We start from the raw sequence: 18,406 nt of genomic DNA, 5'->3' as shown, positions 1-18,406 counted from the left end.
GTCAGCCTTTCTCTCCCTCTGCCCCCCAGTGAAATATATTGTTTGAAAATGTGAGCAGGGGTTAATTTTTAAAACAAATGACAGCCAAAGATAAACTGAATGATGTTTTACATATTATTTTCTTTCTCAAGTGTGAAACAATCAATGTTTCGGTCATACACTGTTGAGTGATTGTATTTTTCTTTTTGTTTTTTGCAGGTTGTCTTAGTCTTTGCTCTTAGTATTGGTGCTCTTGTAATATACTTCATAGATTCGTCAAAGTGAGTATTCTAATACATTTCCATTCCCCTCTTTTGCAAAAGCAAGTATGTGCTTTAAATTGCTTCATTCATCTACTTAAATTCAACATTTTTATACTCATCTCCTGAATGCAAAGAACTTTATAATAGTGCATAGTCTTCCAGGCTAGTTTTAGGGATGAGGGAAAGATCTTTTGTAAACTATACTGGTCTTGGTTACATTTGGTGCTAGAGAAGGAAAGGATAGAAAATAACATTTCTCTTAGTTTAGAGTATGCATACTTCAGGGAAAAAAAATTCTTCCAGTTAATTGAGACTTTAATTATCCTTCAAGGACAAAAGTAGAATAGAGGATGTAGGGAAGGGAGTTGGACTTGAGAAGTCATAGGCTTACAGGACAAATAATGTGTGTATTTAATGAGAATTCCAGGAATTCCTTTGAAAACTCATCAAAAGACTCTATGTAGTACATACCATAATTATATCTAGCATTGTTACCGATTCAGATTACCAAATTCTGAGTCTGATGGATTTGTCCCAGGCCATGCAAACTGAATTTGTAGGATATGAGTAACATTTCAAAATTTTTTGGGGGATGAACAAAATGTGGTCAAGTAGTGATGTTTCAACTGGGAGAGGTCAAGGTTTCATCATGACCCTGCATCATCATGACATATCAATGTAAACTTAACAGTCATGATGTCTTGACACAGGTTAACGTAACCTAACTTTATATCCTTCCCTTTGATACATGTCAGCAGTTCTTTGTGTAGCAAGGACAACATACGTGTGGGGCTGGTGCAAGATTACCTAGATCAATGGCCTTGCATGAGCCACAACCCTGGTAAGAAGGCAATTGCAAGGGAGTTAATAGAATGTTATTCAGTGGAACATCCATTAGGGAGCGTATTCCACTAGGGCATCAGTGGTATTTTAAGGCACTAAAACTATGTCAACAGTTTACCACCTATCTTTGGGCTTGTTTTTCCTGCAACAGTTAGCACACTTGAGTTACTCCACTTGAATTAGCTTAGCAAAAGTGAGAGCAACCACACTGCAGAATAACGCTTCAGCTACACAGAGTGATTTGATGAGCAGCACAGCGTGATTGGATTATTAGTTGTTGTTGTTGTTGTTTGTTGGATTATTAGTTGTTGTAATTCAAGATGCAGCATCCTTAGTGCATTATTAACTGGAACATCAGCAACCCTTGAGCTTGAGACATCATTCGCCCTCCACATCCCCGTTCCTCACAGGCCAGCTAACTCATGTTTAAAGTACCACTTGACTTGAATGAGGGATTTTTGTGTGTAGACAGGAGTTGGGTGAAGGATAACACTCAAGTTATACCTGGAGCTAACAGTGTGGTGAAGGCAAGCCCTTGAATGTTTGACAATTCAACTAGAGTTTTTATGAGCTTCTCAACCTCGCTAAATTCTCCTTATTGTGTCACCCTGTAAGCTGTGGCTCGTCTGAAAGTAAAAGTGAAGTATCCTTGTATATACAAACTTTACTGAAAAGCCCTGGCAATACTTATATGCACCATATAATGCTTCATTGAAATGGTCAAATTAAACAAGAATGACATGGGTAGATGAAACTGTTACTCCTGTTTTTTAATTTCAGCCCAATTAAATTCTGACTGCAATGGCTGTGCCCCTCCTGGAGCCCCTCGTCTGTTGTGAAGAAGTACAATACTATAGTATTTCTTGAGTCTTGTCTGCTGAGTTAATTCTAGGCAATGGGCCTCTATAAGTCTGTCTGTTTGGTTTTTTTTTCCCTCCAGCAGAGAGAAACTCTGACTTAATGGGGAGATTTGTAGGCGTGTTTATTTAGGCTACCTAATCTGTGTAGTATTAGTTTTATTGCCATTTCTCACCTACTGAGGATAGCAGAGCAGTTGAGCTGCAGGTTGTCTCATCAATTAACTCAGCTAATATTAAACTCAGAATTGCAGTTTTCAGCTAACTCAAACCAACAGGCTTTCTATTACTGCATTATTTAAAGGGGGTTTCTTCTTTCTCTTCCTGAGGAAAGTAACCCCTACTAGCTGAATTCAGATCTAGGAACTCCACAGTCAGCATCCTGCAGTGAAAAGGTCTGAATTAACTTGTTGCATTAAGAAGTTGATATGGTGTCCATTACAGCAATGTGGCACCACAGGGCGTGAAATATCAGTCTATTAAGACACCTAAATGCAGATCTCCAGTACTGTGTGTAGTGAAAGTAATTCAGAGTTTACATTGTGAAAACTCTACTTCTGTTCAAATAGTGAAAAGCACCAGTAACACACTAGAAATGTGCATTTGAATCAATGGTTGATATAAAAACTCTAGGGGGACTGTAAAAAAGGCAACCCAAATGGGGATACTCTGTTAACTTGCACAAGGCTAATCTTCATTTTGTGTTTGTTACACTTCTGCTCCTGTGAATAATGATCAGACGAGTCAATCAGCAGCTAAATGAGGTTGCAAACTTTTAATAAAATATGGTGTTAAACTCATTGTGCCTTTCCATTGCCTTGAACCATTTGCCCCAGCCAAAAACTTATTCAGATTTGTTAGCACATTTCATCTGCTTCACACTGACTTTGCACTGGTAGAAATGGTACAGGGCAGCAGAAAATCAGATACATCTCCTGGTTTCCAAATGACTCAGAAACTACTGCACTTTTTTTTTTTTTAACTAACTCTAAACATCTGTAGGCCTGTTACAGAAACTCAAGGTCATATTGGAGTAAATGCTATAACCAAATGTTACAAAAGGCTGGCTAAATTTGACCATTGATATCGTAACATGAGGGAAAGTAAACCTCATGCTTCAGGGTGTCAACTGTGGGAGGGTATGATGCTTCCCAAGGATACCCCAGGCTGTGAGGCATCTCACTATCACTTGTCCTTAGTGTGAGAAAGCCTTGTCTGTGTCTGCCATGGGTGAGCTGCCCACCTCCACCACCCCTGGCAACACAAGCACTCCCCTTCGAGGCCACGTAGGCCCTGCTGTCACTCTGAAGATTAGCAATTGGCATGCTCCAACCCTGGATCCTCACTTTTTCTACAATCAGCAATGTATAAGTACGTGGACTGTCATGCCTTGTGTGAGTCACTTCACCTGTTTGTGTTGCATTTTTTCCCATCTGCAGTACAGGCATGACTGTCTCCAAAGAGTGTCCAGCCCCTAGTCTGCTGACTAGCACAGTACTCTCAGATTTTCTGCATCTGAAAAAACACTACACCCCAGCTTACCAGTTCCTCCTCCGATCACTGCTCCACACAGCACTTACATAAGTTTATGGTGAAATTGAGCATTTTTATTGAACATAGCACAAATATTTAAATCATAGCAAGTAAATGCATTGAAAACAATGGTTATGTACAAAATTAAATCATCACATGCATTCTAGACCCTAGGCTTAATTAACAAGATACTCTCATGTTTTGTCGAGTATTGCTCATCCACATTCTTGCAGCGCTTTACAGCTAGAGTCCTGTGTGGACACAACATTTGGATCCACATCCATCCATGATCTGCAAACATGCTCCATGGATATAAAGTGGCTATCCATAGATTTGCAGGACTCTGTTTACAGCCAGGCTGGCTGTAACCCTCTTTTCATGAGACATGCATGCTGTCATAGGTGAAACATCCAGTATGTTGCTTTGCACTCCAAGATATCCCAGCACTATCCTTTGTCTTCATTAGTAAACAAGACATCCCTTGCTGTTTGTTTATTACTGTGAATTTCTTCTCTTATAGATTTTGCAATTTCTCAGTATGTGAACAGACACACCTAGCTCTCTGTCTGGCCACTTTTGAATTGTATGCTTCGCTATGCATGCCTGTTTACCTACTCCCTGAAAGGAACGTTTCTTAGGTATGTCACCTCCTGGTGGCCTTCCTTAACTCCAAGACCTTAAGAATGTAATTTTCAATATAGATATATAATTCCTTAAATATTATCCATATATTTTGCAATGGGTATGACAACCAGTGGACTACTGGCTCTCGGAAGAGACTTCATATGTCACCCTTCTGTGAACCGTTATGCAGATATCCAACCCAGGGGATCCCTGTAAATCCCTATGTATCCCTGTTCCCTCTTCCAGTTGGCACCAAGGGGTCCTGGCCTACACCAGGTGATACTGAATGGTTTAAAACAATACACATTGGCTGGGTGTTTTATAGGATGGTGGAAATGTCCACTGTCAGACTCATTTTGATTTATTTAATTTTAAGAGCACCTGTTGCCCTAGCAGCAAAGTGCTTTTTAAAAGATTTAAATACATCTCTCATAAGACTCCAGACAGTAAGCACCATTAAAGAACCATTGCTACAAAAATATTTGTTATAAAACCAATAAAAACACAAATCAACTAAAAGAATAGTAAACCAAGCATATCTTTCCTGCATCATGTCCTGGAGCTGTGATTGACGCAGGTTCTGGTAAATTTTGAGGAGCAGGAAATTCTAGAGGAAAGAACCTTCAGCTCAGGAAGTAATTTCTGGATTTTGTCAGCAAGTGTCTCCTAACTCACCTTGAAGTGATGGATGGTCAGAAAAGGGACTTTCAAAATGACACCTTCTCACTCAGCTGACCTGCTTCTGGGCATATTAAGAAAGCAAATATGATTCTGTTCTGACAAAATATAAGCTTTTTTTTCTATATTTTTTATATTTGTTAGAACTTCATATCCCACATTGCACTGGGAGAGTGAGCTTGATTATATTCTGACTCCAGCATTACCGATCAGTTATAGACCCTTAAACTTCAGTCAGGGGGAGACAAAGGGATGGAGTAATATTGTAAGAGCCTCAAGGAGTTCTTGAGATCTCCTGTCCAGCCTACTAGGACTATGACTTGCTTCTGCTCTTTGGTCAGGAGAAGTACTGGATCCAACAGGCTGCAAGTCATTTTGGTGAAAAGCAGTCACACCTTAGATGCGCAATCCCTGTGCTTTCCTTTGCTAACAAATACCACAAGTTCTACAGGTTGAGTCAAGGGTCAGTGAGCTTTCATCCAGACCACTGTTTCTGTCAGACACAGGATGAGAAACAAGACTATGGAATCTGGCTTCTCTGAGCTGGAGGTGAAGAACTAACTATTATCAGTATGTCAATGACATGGTGGCCTAGAAAAGTTTCTTTGTCTCTATTAGTTAGTGGTTTCACAAACACTGTGAACTGATGTGTTAATGACAGAATGTTGTGATACAGGAGGGCCAGGAAGCAGTGGTAGAGTGCAAGAGGGGAAATATATAAGGCCAAGGCTAATTAAGGCGTGGTTCCCTGTAGACTAGGGAGGGTGGCTACAGATTAATTGGGGCACCTACAGTCAATTAAGGCCCTGTCAGGAAACTAATAAAACCCTATGCTTCAGGCAGTCAGGGGAAAGGAGGAAGGAGAGAGGATTGGAGCTTGGAGGTGTGCTATGAGAGTTGAAAGATCAGAGAACTGAAGTAAGGGAGACCCTGCCCCAGCAGGGGAGGGAGATGCCCTCCCTCAGCGTCTAAGGACTGAAGATACCCCACCCAAGGGGGAAGAGGGTAAGAACCTGCAGGGGTTGAGAGGGGCTGGGGTTCAGAGTGAGGAGCAAACCCAGACCCCTCCCCCGCTTCCCTCCTCTATCACCTTTCTGGGCCACTAGTAGTGACCTTGGCGGCCCAAGAGCAGGGGCAAAGGGTGCCATCTTAGGCCCCCTGCCAAGAAAAGCACAGGACCCACCATACTAGCATCAGTCATCTTGTCACACACTACATGTGAGGTGAGGTCTTAAGAACCAAGAGCAGTTGCCCAGTATGACCCTCTTGGACCTTTTTGAGGGGAAGAAGGGAGGGCCAGTCCAATCAGTCTTGCCAGATTTTTTGTCCTGGTCAGTTAAGAGTACTCATAGCTCTAAGAAAACTGGCATGAACACTTTAGCCATTGCCCACTCTGTCACAATCATGCTTTTTGGAAAACGTGCGATTGGGAAAGGAGATTTTCTGCAGAATGAGTGATGCTACTGTCTAGAAGGGAGGCAACTGTAACTGCACCATGCAATTGTGATCAGTCAGGTGTTTGTGCCCAGAGCTGAGTCATTGATTCCCTTTCCTGAGCGGATAGCAGCTGCTCCATTCACTCTATATAAAAAAGGCTCTGTACAAAAAGAATCACAAGACACTTCATTCTTGCTTGAAGTGGCTGGAACATTATTCTGTACTCTACTCAGTGCTTCCTCTTCCCACCTGCTTATTGTCCCACAAAACCAGAGTGTGTGTAGGACCATATTCTTCTTTGCAATAAATGTGTGTAACTCCTATTGATGCCAGTGATGCATACTTTTAACTAAGGGCAGAATTTGGTCCATACACTGAGAAAACAGTAAATAGGAAAATGGCTTGACTGGGATCCTTACTAATCAAATTTAGTCTCATCCAAAAGCTCTCATGTCAGATGATCATGGTTCCACACACCCCTCTCCCCCAGTTTGCTGAATTGCATAGGTAAGACTCTGTTAATCTGGACATCAGAACTTTTAAACACTCTAAACTCAATTTAAATGTGTAAATCCTTTATCTTTGAAGTAACGTGTTCCTAAAGGACGTGCTAAAAATGTAACCAGCACAGTTATTTTAATCTTCTGGTATAATCCTAAAAATGCAAAATTTTTACTTAGAAAAATTAGCTGAGTTTCACGTCCTTTTGACGTTGTATTTTTAAATTGTGTAAAACCAGAGCTTTAAATTACAAAGGAAAAGGGGTCAAATACAATCTGCTTTAGTATAAAATAACTTAATGTGTTCTAATGCTGGTTCTTTTCCCATTCATTTCCCTTTAAAATTGTTTATGCTTAGTTCTTCAAGGTAAGATATTTAATGAAATAATTGTTTACTGTTAGGTGAACGTAGGTTCTCTTCCTATGTCCCTTAGCTGGTTCTGTAGAGTCTGCTGAACAGACTCTAATAGAATAGAGAGCACTCATGCCAAACATTTGGCAGTTTTTGTGTTTAGTCCATGCTTTTTGTATGTAGTTCCCTCTCCCTGCTAGCCTGTATTTGTCTTTCAAATAGTACTAGTATGTTGTTAGTTAAGCCGTCTTCTCAACATTTTTGCATGCAACATAGCATATTCTGTGTTTTGTTGGTCCCAAAATTAATGGTGAGTTTCTTATTTAATTTCTTATTTTCCCTTTCCACCTTCACCTACCCAACCCTTACTATTTACAGTGAGTGCACTACCAACAGTGTACAGTAGATGTTACAGTAGATGTATGAAACACTACCCAGTATAACAAACAAGCTTCCACAAAGGTGGAAATAGCATCTTAGAGCCAGAGTCAGCCAGAGTTGCAAACAAGAAAAGTACTTGCTGAAGACTGCGCAGTCCTCCATGGATTTTGTAACTTGTGGGCTCCTGTCAAGTCTGAATCCGCACTCTGTCACTCTGAGTGCAGGAAGTAGGGGCCTGCAAATTAATACTTGCCACTCCAGGCTTGTATTAAACTCTCAAGGTTACCGCTTCTCTCTGACCTTGGCTTGGTAAACTCTGCCACCACCCAAATGCAAAAACAAAAAGCAAAAACCCACACCCTTTAAACCCAGAAGGAATTCCTGAAAGTTAAGTGGGAATTCCTCACTGTGGGGTACCCTCAAGCCCTTTCACGTCCCCTCCAGGGAAGAGCTGAGAAAGAAAACAAAGGAAATTAGCTGTGGCTATCAGCTAATCAACCTACATGCACAAACCTTTTAGGACACCAAAAATCCAGACCTGTTCTTAAAACAGGTAAATTTTATTAAAAACAAAAAGGAAAAAATACATCTGGAACGTAGGCTTTTTGCTAGATCTTAAAAGGAACCATTACAAAAATTAAGCCCCCAAAACAGCTTTCTTGGGGCTTAAAGGTTACAAGCAACAAAAGCATCTGGGGTTAGCACAGAGGTGATCCACAAGCCAAAATAAGAAATAAACCTGATCATGTCTAGCTAAACATTCTGATCTACTTACACATTTGAAGTTCAGATAAGTAGTTCTAGGCAAGATCTGATGATATGTGATCATACCTGGCTTAAGCTTTACACAGCATTTCTGCTGCCTTCTGTTCCACTTTTCCTTGGAGACCAATAGATAAAGGTATGCAGAGTGTCTTACTGACCTAGATCAACCCTTGTCCCAAGGAGCTTACATTCTAAAGGCCTGTTCCTGCAGCCATTTTCTCATGAGAGCAACCTCTTTAATGGAGTCCCTTTGCTACAAGATCAAGTCCCCAGTTAGACTTTCAAAGTATGATCAATGACAGGACAGAAATAGGAGAGAGGATGTGACAGACGAATCATTTAATTCGCTTTGTATGTTCTGCCACACATTGCGGTGGTTTATTTTGATGCTGTTTTTTAAATTGAAAGACAATATTGCAAGTCTTGCTAAATGGCTATATTTTCACATTATCATGCACTTCCTTAATTAGAATCATATATAAAAGTGTCATTTGGCAATGAGGGCAAAACAGCTGGATCTAAGAATAGCAGTGACATCATGAATGGTGAAATTTATATACATGTACATATAAGGAGGGCCGGCCCACAACACTTTGGCATCTGAAAAGTGTAGCTCAAATGACGCCCCCATACCCCCTCGCTTGGGCCAAAACTTTGAAAGGTCTCAATTCTGCCTTCTTCCTGTTCTACTCCTCTCATGGTACTGCTCTGCTACCTACCCCAAAAAAGGAGATCTAACAACTTAAAATGCCTTGTTCAAAAATTTTAAGTAACACTTAACTTTCAAATGCCTGAAGAAGCAAATGTAGCTTTTCTTGTCTGCATAGTAAACAATGGCATTTTATCTGTTTGAATAATCAAAGTGGTGCTTTTCGTGCTGCCTTGGTTGCAAAGATTTGAACTGCTTCCTGCTGAAAGTCCACAGTCTGGGCCAGCTTATGCTCTACTGAGATGGTTGCAAGGCCGAGCAGCCTCTCCTGTGTCATTGTGGAGCGTAGATGTGTTTTTATTAACTTCAGCTTGGAGAAGCTGCGTTCTCCACTGGCAACTGTTACAGGAAGTGTTAGAAGTATGCGCAGAGCAACAAAAGCATTTGGAAAGAAAGTGGTCATCTTATGTGTACATATATATTCCAGAACAGCCTTTGGAGTTGATCCTGCTGAAATGTATCTTGAAAGGGCTTTCAGGTCATCACCTAAATCACTCGCATCAATATCGCACATGTCATCATGTGTCAACACTGTCTGTAGTGCCTTGCATTGCTGGTGTAGGTCTTCTTCAGGAATAGTGATGAGTTTAGGAATATCATACAACATTCCAAATATACTGCTGTGTTCCTTGAGCTGCATGAAGCGTTCTTCAACTGACTGTTTTGCACAGTCTAGCACCTGGTTAAAGAATTCAACTTTGAATTGTTGTTTGGGGTTTCTTATGGGATTATCCCATGCCTCTTAATCAAAATGTCGTGTTCTTTGGTGACTCTTGTATTCTTGAATGGGTGGGAAAATAGCTTCAGTGTGACGTTCCTCTGCCAACTTCTGTGAATTCCTCAGAACATTTTTGAAATCCCTCATCTGACCGGTAAGACTGTAGGTATGACTTTGCTTTCTCCAGTTGTTCCATTGCTCCAGATATATCCAGGTCAACACCTTGGAGTCTCTTGCTTACAACATTTATTTCAAACAGTATGTCATGCCACAACACAAAGCCACACAGAAATTTGAAGTTATGTAGGTTTTTGGTGATTCCATTTCCCCCTGCCACTCTTCTCCCATGAACAGCTCCTGTCATAGCATTATCCTCCATAATGGCAACTATGGCATCTTCTATCTTCTCAATTTGGTGTTTGATAGGCTTTATCGCCTCCACTTGACTTTCCCATCAGTTGTGGCACTCAGTGGTTTCAGTGTCAGAGAGGATGTTCCCAGATGTTGCTTCAAAATTTGCCATCGATGAGTTCATGCAGAGAAAATTACAAAGATGCTTTGAATTACATTAAAAAATTCAGAGTAGCAGCCGTGTTAGTCTGTATTTGCAAAAAAGAGTGCATTCATCGGATGCATTCGATGAAGTGAGCTGTAGCTCACGAAAGCTTATGCTCAAATAAATTTGTTAGTCTCTAAGGTGCCACAAGTACTCCTTTTCTTTTTATTAAAAAATTCAGCAGCCTCACTAGAAGCTGATGCTGCATCACTGACCACCAAATTCAATGAATGAGAACTGCATGGGACAAAAGAAGTTTGAGGGTTTAACTCTCAGATCCTTGTCTGCACTCCTCTGTTCTTTCCTCTCATGTTGGCACCATGATCATAGCCCTGACCTCTCATGTCAGCTATCGAATTCCCGTGTTGTCCAGCTTTTTAAGAAGCATATTTGTCATACCAGCTCCTGTAGTATCATCAAGGTCAATAAATTCTAGAAAATGTTCTGACAGTCACCATTGCAGTGATATTTCACTGGGTTCTGTTGTTACAAAATGCATCATTAAAGTCATTTGTTCCGTATGGCTGATGTCAGGTGTGCAGTCCAGAATAACAGAGTAATATCTTGCTGACTTCAGATCTGCCACAATCTTCTGTTTGATTTTTGTTGCCAGTGACTGTATGATCTCATTTTGAATTGTTTTTCCAAGGTAGTGGTGTGTGTACATTTCTTGGGTGGTGACTCTTCTTAGATGCTCCTGGAGTATAGCATCAAACTCAGCCATCAGCTCCACAATTTTAAGGTAGCTTCCATTGTTCGGCACGTACAGCTGATCTGAAGTGCCATGCAGTGCTAGGTTTTGGGTAGCAAGCATTCTCACAATGGCCATGAGCCTTTTCAGAACATTTTGCCAGTAAAGAGACTCTGGTGCAATCTTCTCTTGATGCTGATCATCTATGGTGGCCTTTAACCCTAGTCTCATCTCAAGCTCTTTTCACCTATGGAATGCTGTCTGGTGATTTGCTGCCTTCTCATGGCATGCCAGATTTCTAGCCAGATTTTTCCAGTCCTTTGTTCCTGTAGAACCCAATGTGGCTGAAACATTAGACTGGAAGAGTTTCCAACAAAAACAGTATGCAGCATTCTGGGTTTTTGAGTACATAAGCCAGGGCCTCTCCACTTTGTCACCATTGGGGATTTCACGCGAGTAATGTGTTGGATGGAAACTTCTATTTTCATTGTCTTTGGGAAACATGAAGTTTTTCACTTACTGTGGCCCATGCAGTACAAGTTTTAGCCATTGTAAATACCACCTTTGTTGGTGCTGATCACCTACAACTGCTACTAAAGTCAATGGGAGTTGAGGTGCTGGTGCTCAGCACCTGTCAGGGTTTGATGCTGTATTAATTATGAATGCACGTTTTGAATCATATGAGAATTCAATTTAAAACACTTTTTGTAACTTGCTGGGTTCATTATTCTTGGAGTTCTGTATTTTCTGGGACATGGTTACTGCAGATAATGGTAAAGAATCACAAAAGTTGCATTCTTCTTACACAGATCAAGGAATTTGATTAGAAAAAATAAACCAGCATTAATCCTCAAGCTACTTTCTTATCCTGTGCTTCACTGCAGAGCTGCCTAGAAACTTCCCCAGCCACCTCTTGTCCGGCTTCTCTGTAACACATTTAAGTGAAAACTGTACACATCTATCTAGCTGTTGCTGGGATAAGTTCAGTCTGAGGAACACACTAGTTCTTCATCTTTGGAATTCACTGTCTTGAGGTCCATTAGAGCCTGAGTCTGGTGGCTTCATGACAGTTGTTTGGCTTTTTGTTTATTTAAAGTAAAGCAAACCTTTGTTTCTTGTTTAGTAGTAATAAGAACTGGAAACCAAGCTTCCATGGGTACTAAGAGCTTTTTTAGAATGTACTTTGTGAAAGAGCAAGTGAGAGTGAAGGACTGAAAGGGAGCTGCCATGCTAGAGACTTGAAGCCTGGAGCAGGCCTGCTAAATGAGCCAACCAGAGGCACCTGACAAGAGGAGGGAACCATTAGAAGCTGATTGCTTATAAAAGGGCCGGGGGGGGGGGGGGGGGAGAAGGGGACTAACCTTGAGAAGCTGCAAAGGAGTAGGCTTTGGGAGGGCAGCAGCAAGCTAATAAGAGAGGTTCTGTGAAGGAACCCTTTTTGCTCATCCAGTCTGAGGTAAGAGCCATATCCTCAGACAGATTTTTGGGACTCTGAGTGATTGGGGTATTTTCCTGTTTAAGAGTAGCAGCTGTGTTAGTCTGTATTCGCAAAAAGAAAAGGAGTACTTGTGGCACCTTAGAGACTAACCAATTTATTTGAGCATGAACTTTCGTGAGCTACAGTTCGCTTCATCGGATCCGATGAAGTGAGCTGTAGCTCACGAAAGCTTATGCTCAAATAAATTTGTTTGTCTCTAAGGTGCCACAAGTACTCCTTTTCTTTTTCCTGTTTAAGTTTGTTGTGGGGACCCCCCTCCCATGAACGAGTCCAAATATCAATGAGACAAACTTATATTAAAGTTTCTTGGACTCTTATTAAAGAAAACTGCCTCACCAGATCCTCCGTGAGGGGGAGTAGTGAAACTAAAAAAAGAAACAGGTCACCCCTCCTTTGCTCTCCTACACACTGCAATGTGCAATTTTAAACACCAAAGAAGAATCTGGCTTCTTGTTGAATTCTGAGGATTCACATGGTTATTTGTTGTTAGGCACTAAATTAGAATCCAATGAGACTAGCCAAGAGATTCCACTCAAGGAATATCCTGTGTGACTGTCCCAGAAGAGAAGTATCATTAATGAGGCCAGCTCATTCTTTTGGAATAATTCATTAGCAAATGCTTTTAATCTGTGTCATTGCAGGCAATGTCCATGGACTCATTTATTCCCCTGGCTACTGTGGATGTAAAGAGATCTTTTGCATCTTATGTGACTTGCTGTAGTAACTGCTACATATTAAGACAGTTGTTATGCCAGAGAATTTACAGTCTAAATAGACAAGATACACAAAGGGCAGGAGAGAGGACTTTTATCCCCATTTTAGAGATGGAAAATGAGCCATGGATTTTAACTGAATTGCCCAGGAATTAAGTGGCAGCGCCAAGAAATGAAACCAGATTTTCTGACTCTGAGTCTAGTGTTTGTAACCACAAGAACTTTCTGCCTTTATACATCACCTTTCTTCACAGCCCAAAACCTGTTGGTGAACCTTGCCCAATTTACAGCTTTGATAAACAGAAAAACAAAATAAAACACCACACTATATGAAAGTTTGATCCTAAATCAGGTGAAACTTGGCAGTTTCATCTGAATTTTGCTTTGAGTTTTTTTTTTTTTTTTTCAAATCCAAAACTCAAACCCAATATCAGACAATGTGAATCCCCATGAAAGTATTATAAAATTATGCACTGAAACACTATAGCTTTACAGTAGTTGCAATGCAGTGTTATGAACACAGGAGCATAGAATACCCTAATATTTTTTTTATTATTTTTATATTTTTATTATTAGCAAGCTTCACACAATTCTACTTTGGATTCATTTTGTTATTTTTTTAGGAAGATGAATATTCTGGTGCATTTTATATAATGGTTTTGGGCTAATTCTTCCATTCTGTGCGGCAGTTTCTTTTCCACTCTGGTGCCCATCCTTGTATCTACCTGTCACCATTTTGTCTGCCCATAGCCATCTACTATGTCTGGATTCCCTTCTGTGGATGGGATGATATTTACCTGTAGGCAGATAGCCCACACAAATACTATACCAATTAAATCCTATTTTGAGGATTTAAGTGGGATTTAAGTGGTGCATAGGCATTGTGCTTCCCAGTCACCCCTATGAAGAGTACCTTTATCTGTAATAAAATTATTCTTTGCCTGATTGCAGTTTTGGACCTACACCAAGTGCGCTCTGGCCCATTTTTTTTTTTTCGTTTTGAGACCTGGTTGAATATTATGCTATATTTTTTCATAGTTGCAAGATTAGATATAGCAAGGATGTATTAAAATGCTGACATCTGGCCCTCTAATGTGTTTCAACAAATTATGTTATAGTTGCTCAAAATAGCTGTGACAGTGGCTGTCATTAAAACTTTTGTAAGATTTTCCTTGCTAAGTAGATACAAACATCTTGGTATTCCCTATGCTGAGATTGTGATTATATAGGAAATATCTCAGTAATATTAATTGCAAAGATAAGAACAGCCATAGTGGGTCAGACCAAAGGTCCATCTAGCCCAGTATCCTGTCTTCTGACAGTGGGCAATGCCAGGTGCCCCAGAGGGAATGAACAGAACAGATAATCAAGTGATCTATTCCCTGTCGCCCCTTCCCAGCTTCTGACAAAGAGAGGCTAGGGACACCATCCCTATTCATCCTGGCTAATAGCCATTGATGGTCCTATCCTCGATGAATATATCTAGTTCTTTTTTGATATATTATATACTGAACATGTGCATCAAAGAAATGTTTGCACCACGCTCCATGCTTGAAGGAGACTCCATCTCCTTCATATTCCTCCTTAATTCACATCCTACTCCTAGAAGTACAACGTTGATAGTCTTCCCTCTGAAACTGCCCCAACTTTCACACTTGTACTTGAATCCAGTTACATTGTGTCTGTCGATATGAGACACTTCCCTCCCAGTTCCAAGGTAGTTACAATCCCTTCACATGTTTGTAGAACACTATTTATACCTATCACACTACAAAAATTAATAATAATTTATTTATATGAAAACCATTCCATGCAAATGGTACAGGCTGAATCACTCCACCCATCCTGTCCAGATTCGCCACAGTCCCCTGAATTCAGTCTCCTTGTATTATTACCTTTGTCAATTCTAGTAGCTCGGTTAGTGCTGCAATGCCTTTTGTCTGTGACACTCTTGCCACAAATAATTGCACCTTTGAGTTGATGAATGTTGTCCATTGCTGAGCAAATTCAGTTGGATTGCTCACCATAAAGTTAATTCCTAGCATAAGCCTACAATCTCACTAACTGTACAGTAGTTCATTTGAGATACAGTAAGTGTAATTTGTCATATTCAGTGTATAGAAACTTTTAGGTTGTATGTAAATGAATCCTTGCTGATTCAGTACTTTCAAATTACTTTAAAAAAACTTTACATTCATTTTACGTTGATCCCCATAAACGTGACACACTGTTCCCACCCCAATCCTTGGACAATGACTAAGTGTATAACTTTAAAGGACTGAATCATCTTTTATATTGATTCTGCACCAAATAAGGATTTTGCAATCCTTTATCAGGCCAGATGAAGCCAATTTGATTTTCCCTGTATTTGTATTAGTTACTGCAGTGCACCCACTTGCTTGTTTAGACAAGAAGTAATGTTCTGAAAAAGGTGCCTGGTCACTCCATAGCTATAATTGTTAATTTTCTGCAGTGCGGCAAGTTTTGAACACACTGTCCATAACCAAGGCTCAGTGGTAACTACTACTGTTATAATTCAGGTCCACTGTTCATGCCAGAAGAGTACATGGTGCAATATGCAGCCTTTGCAGGTAATTAAATGCCAAAGAGAAGCAGAGCCATTTGTTAAGCATAAAAGATGTTTATTGTGAGTGAACTTCAATATCATGAAATTGTTTCTACTATATGGTAAAAGGCAAGAGAATCAACAATCCACAGCATAGAAAAAATGGAATGCAAAACTCCTTCTCTTCAATTTTTAGTGCAGTAGCAGCTAGGAGTTTGTCATAGACCAGGACCCAACTGTGCTAGGCGCTGTACAAACACAAAATAAAAAAGATATTCATGAAGTTTTGGACGTTTTTGGAAGCAGTCACTCTTCAGAGTTTCCATTTGATATGAATTGTGTGTATGGTGAAATCAACGTTTACAGACACTTATAGACAAAAATCTAATCCTTCAAAGTCTACAAATAGCTGCACACCAGACTGATGTTGAATAGTCCACATAGAATTTAGAATTATGCATGTTGGGTGTTTGTCCCCTATGTTTTCGTAGTTTACAAACTGACCCTTTGCACAATTCCTGACAACGTTCATTCCCACCTTATCTGTTTTGTAGTATTGTTGGGCAATCATGATAAATATAAGGACATATGATTAACAATTATCCTGATAACTGTAATTATTATAAGAAATAATAATTGTTGACTAAGGTCTGGTCTACACTGTGGGGGTAAGTCGGCTTAAGTTATGCAACTCCAGCTATGTGAATAACGTAGCTGGAGTTGATGTAGCTTTGGTTAACTTAATGCCATGTCTACACCACACTGGGTCAATGGGAGAAACTCTCCCATCGACTTACCTTACACTTCTCAGAGTAACAGCCGTGTTAGTCTGTATTCGCAAAAAGAAAAGGAGTACTTGTGGCACCTTAGAGACTAACCAATTTATTTGAGCATGAGCTTTCGTGAGCTACAGCTCACTTCATCGGATGCATACCGTGGAAACTGCAGCAGACTTTATATACACACAGAGATCATGAAGCAATACCTCCTCCCACCCCACTGTCCTGCTGGTAATAGCTTATCTAAAGTGATCATCAAGTTGGGCCATTTCCAGCACAAATCCAGGTTTTCTCACCCTCCACCCCCCCCACACACAAACTCACTCTCCTGCAGGTGGAGGGTGAGAAAACCTGGATTTGTGCTGGAAATGGCCCAACTTGATGATCACTTTAGATAAACTATTACCAGCAGGACAGTGGGGTGGGAGGAGGTATTGCTTCATGATCTCTGTGTGTATATAAAGTCTGCTGCAGTTTCCACGGTATGCATCCGATGAAGTGAGCTGTAGCTCACGAAAGCTCATGCTCAAATAAATTGGTTAGTCTTTAAGGTGCCACAAGTACTCCTTTTCTTCTTACACTTCTCATTTCAGTGGAGTACTGGAGAGTACTCTAAATACGCTAAATCAACCCTGGTGTATCAATCACCACAGCGTCAATCCCCGATAAGAGTAGACATACCCTAAGACTTGCTACCACTTTTGAAGAAGAGTAACAGCAATTCAAAAGCCTCTGCCAATGAGGAAAATAAACAAATATTTTGTAAGTTAGTTGGTTAAATAAGGATCTAAGTCCATATTTAGGCAGCAAATAAATGACTTGATTTTTTTTCAGAGATTTCTGAGCATTTACAACTCTCATTTGATGCAACAACTTAGCTCAGAACTTAGAGTTCAAGAAAAGATATGGATGCTTAGCACTGCTGAAATGTGGGCCACTTATTGGGGTGCCAACACATGCACTTAGATATTTTATTTAAACAGCCTAGTATGGAAATGTTGGATTTATGAAACGGCAGTTCACCTGACAAAAATAATGATCTTTAAATCCCATCGTCCAAATCACTTGCATTGTATCTTTCTAGCACCAAGGTGGGCATTATTGGTGGTGCTTCACTAGAAAGAGCAGAATGACCCAATTCTGGAAAGAAAAGTTATTTTTAAAATATAATTAATATATACCTTTAAAAAAAGAGAAGAAAATAATATACAATTGACCATTAACACAGGTAAATTGTGGCTGCCAGGTGCAAAAAGAAGAGCTAGGAGTATGGTGGCTTTATTTTCTAAAATGTTAGAATCCACCAATTACTTGCAAATAAGACTAAAGTCTGTGAAAGGTGATCTCAAGATGGATCTGTGCAAGTCCACATTTTCACCCTTTTTTACAAGATTATGATACATTTTGTATAAAGTATGCCTTGTGAGGTATCACTTAAAAACTCATAATTTGCTGGAGATGCTCCTCAAAGGGAAAAGAGAACCATAAGGAAGGGGGACAAATGCCCCCCCAAATATTCCTCCCTTTCTCTCTGCCCACGGCATCCACAATGCCTGAAGGACAAGGAAAGGAGGAGCGGTCCTGGATGAAAGCCATCCAACCAGTAAGACTGCAAAATCATGTGGTGAGAGAAATCTTAGCTTTGAATTCATTTAGCTTGTTAAGTTAGATGTTAGTTGCATTTTTACTTTTTATTTCTTTGTAGCCAATTCTGACTTTTATGCCTCATTACTTGTAATCACTTAAAATCTTTCTGTAGTTAATAAACTTGTTTTATTGTTTTATCAAAACCAGTGTGTTTAGATTGAAGTGTTTGGGAACCTCCATTTGAGATAACAGGATTTGTGCATATCATTTTCTATTAATAAAATGAAGGACTTTTCATAAACTTGTATTGTCCAGAAGGAGAGAGCTGGGCAGTACGAGATACACATTTCTGGGGAAAAGTCTGGGACTGGGAATTT

General features: G+C 40.1%; 1 protein-coding gene across 26 annotated transcripts in view; it reads left to right on the top strand.

The window, feature by feature from the left end:
- Positions 1–18,406, top strand: part of KCNMA1 (potassium calcium-activated channel subfamily M alpha 1) — an 851,468-nt gene that overhangs the window by 447,404 nt on the left and 385,658 nt on the right. For all 26 annotated transcript variants that reach the window (XM_073353218.2, XM_073353215.2, XM_073353216.2 and 23 more), the window contains exon 3: positions 199–260. In XM_073353218.2, coding sequence (XP_073209319.1) covers positions 199–260 — 62 coding nt within the window. The remainder of the gene's footprint in view (positions 1–198; positions 261–18,406) is intronic.

Source organism: Lepidochelys kempii, chromosome 7 (assembly GCF_965140285.1).
Source record: "Lepidochelys kempii isolate rLepKem1 chromosome 7, rLepKem1.hap1, whole genome shotgun sequence".
Lineage (NCBI taxonomy): Eukaryota > Metazoa > Chordata > Testudines > Cheloniidae > Lepidochelys > Lepidochelys kempii.
This window is presented reverse-complemented; position numbering and strand designations above follow the sequence as displayed.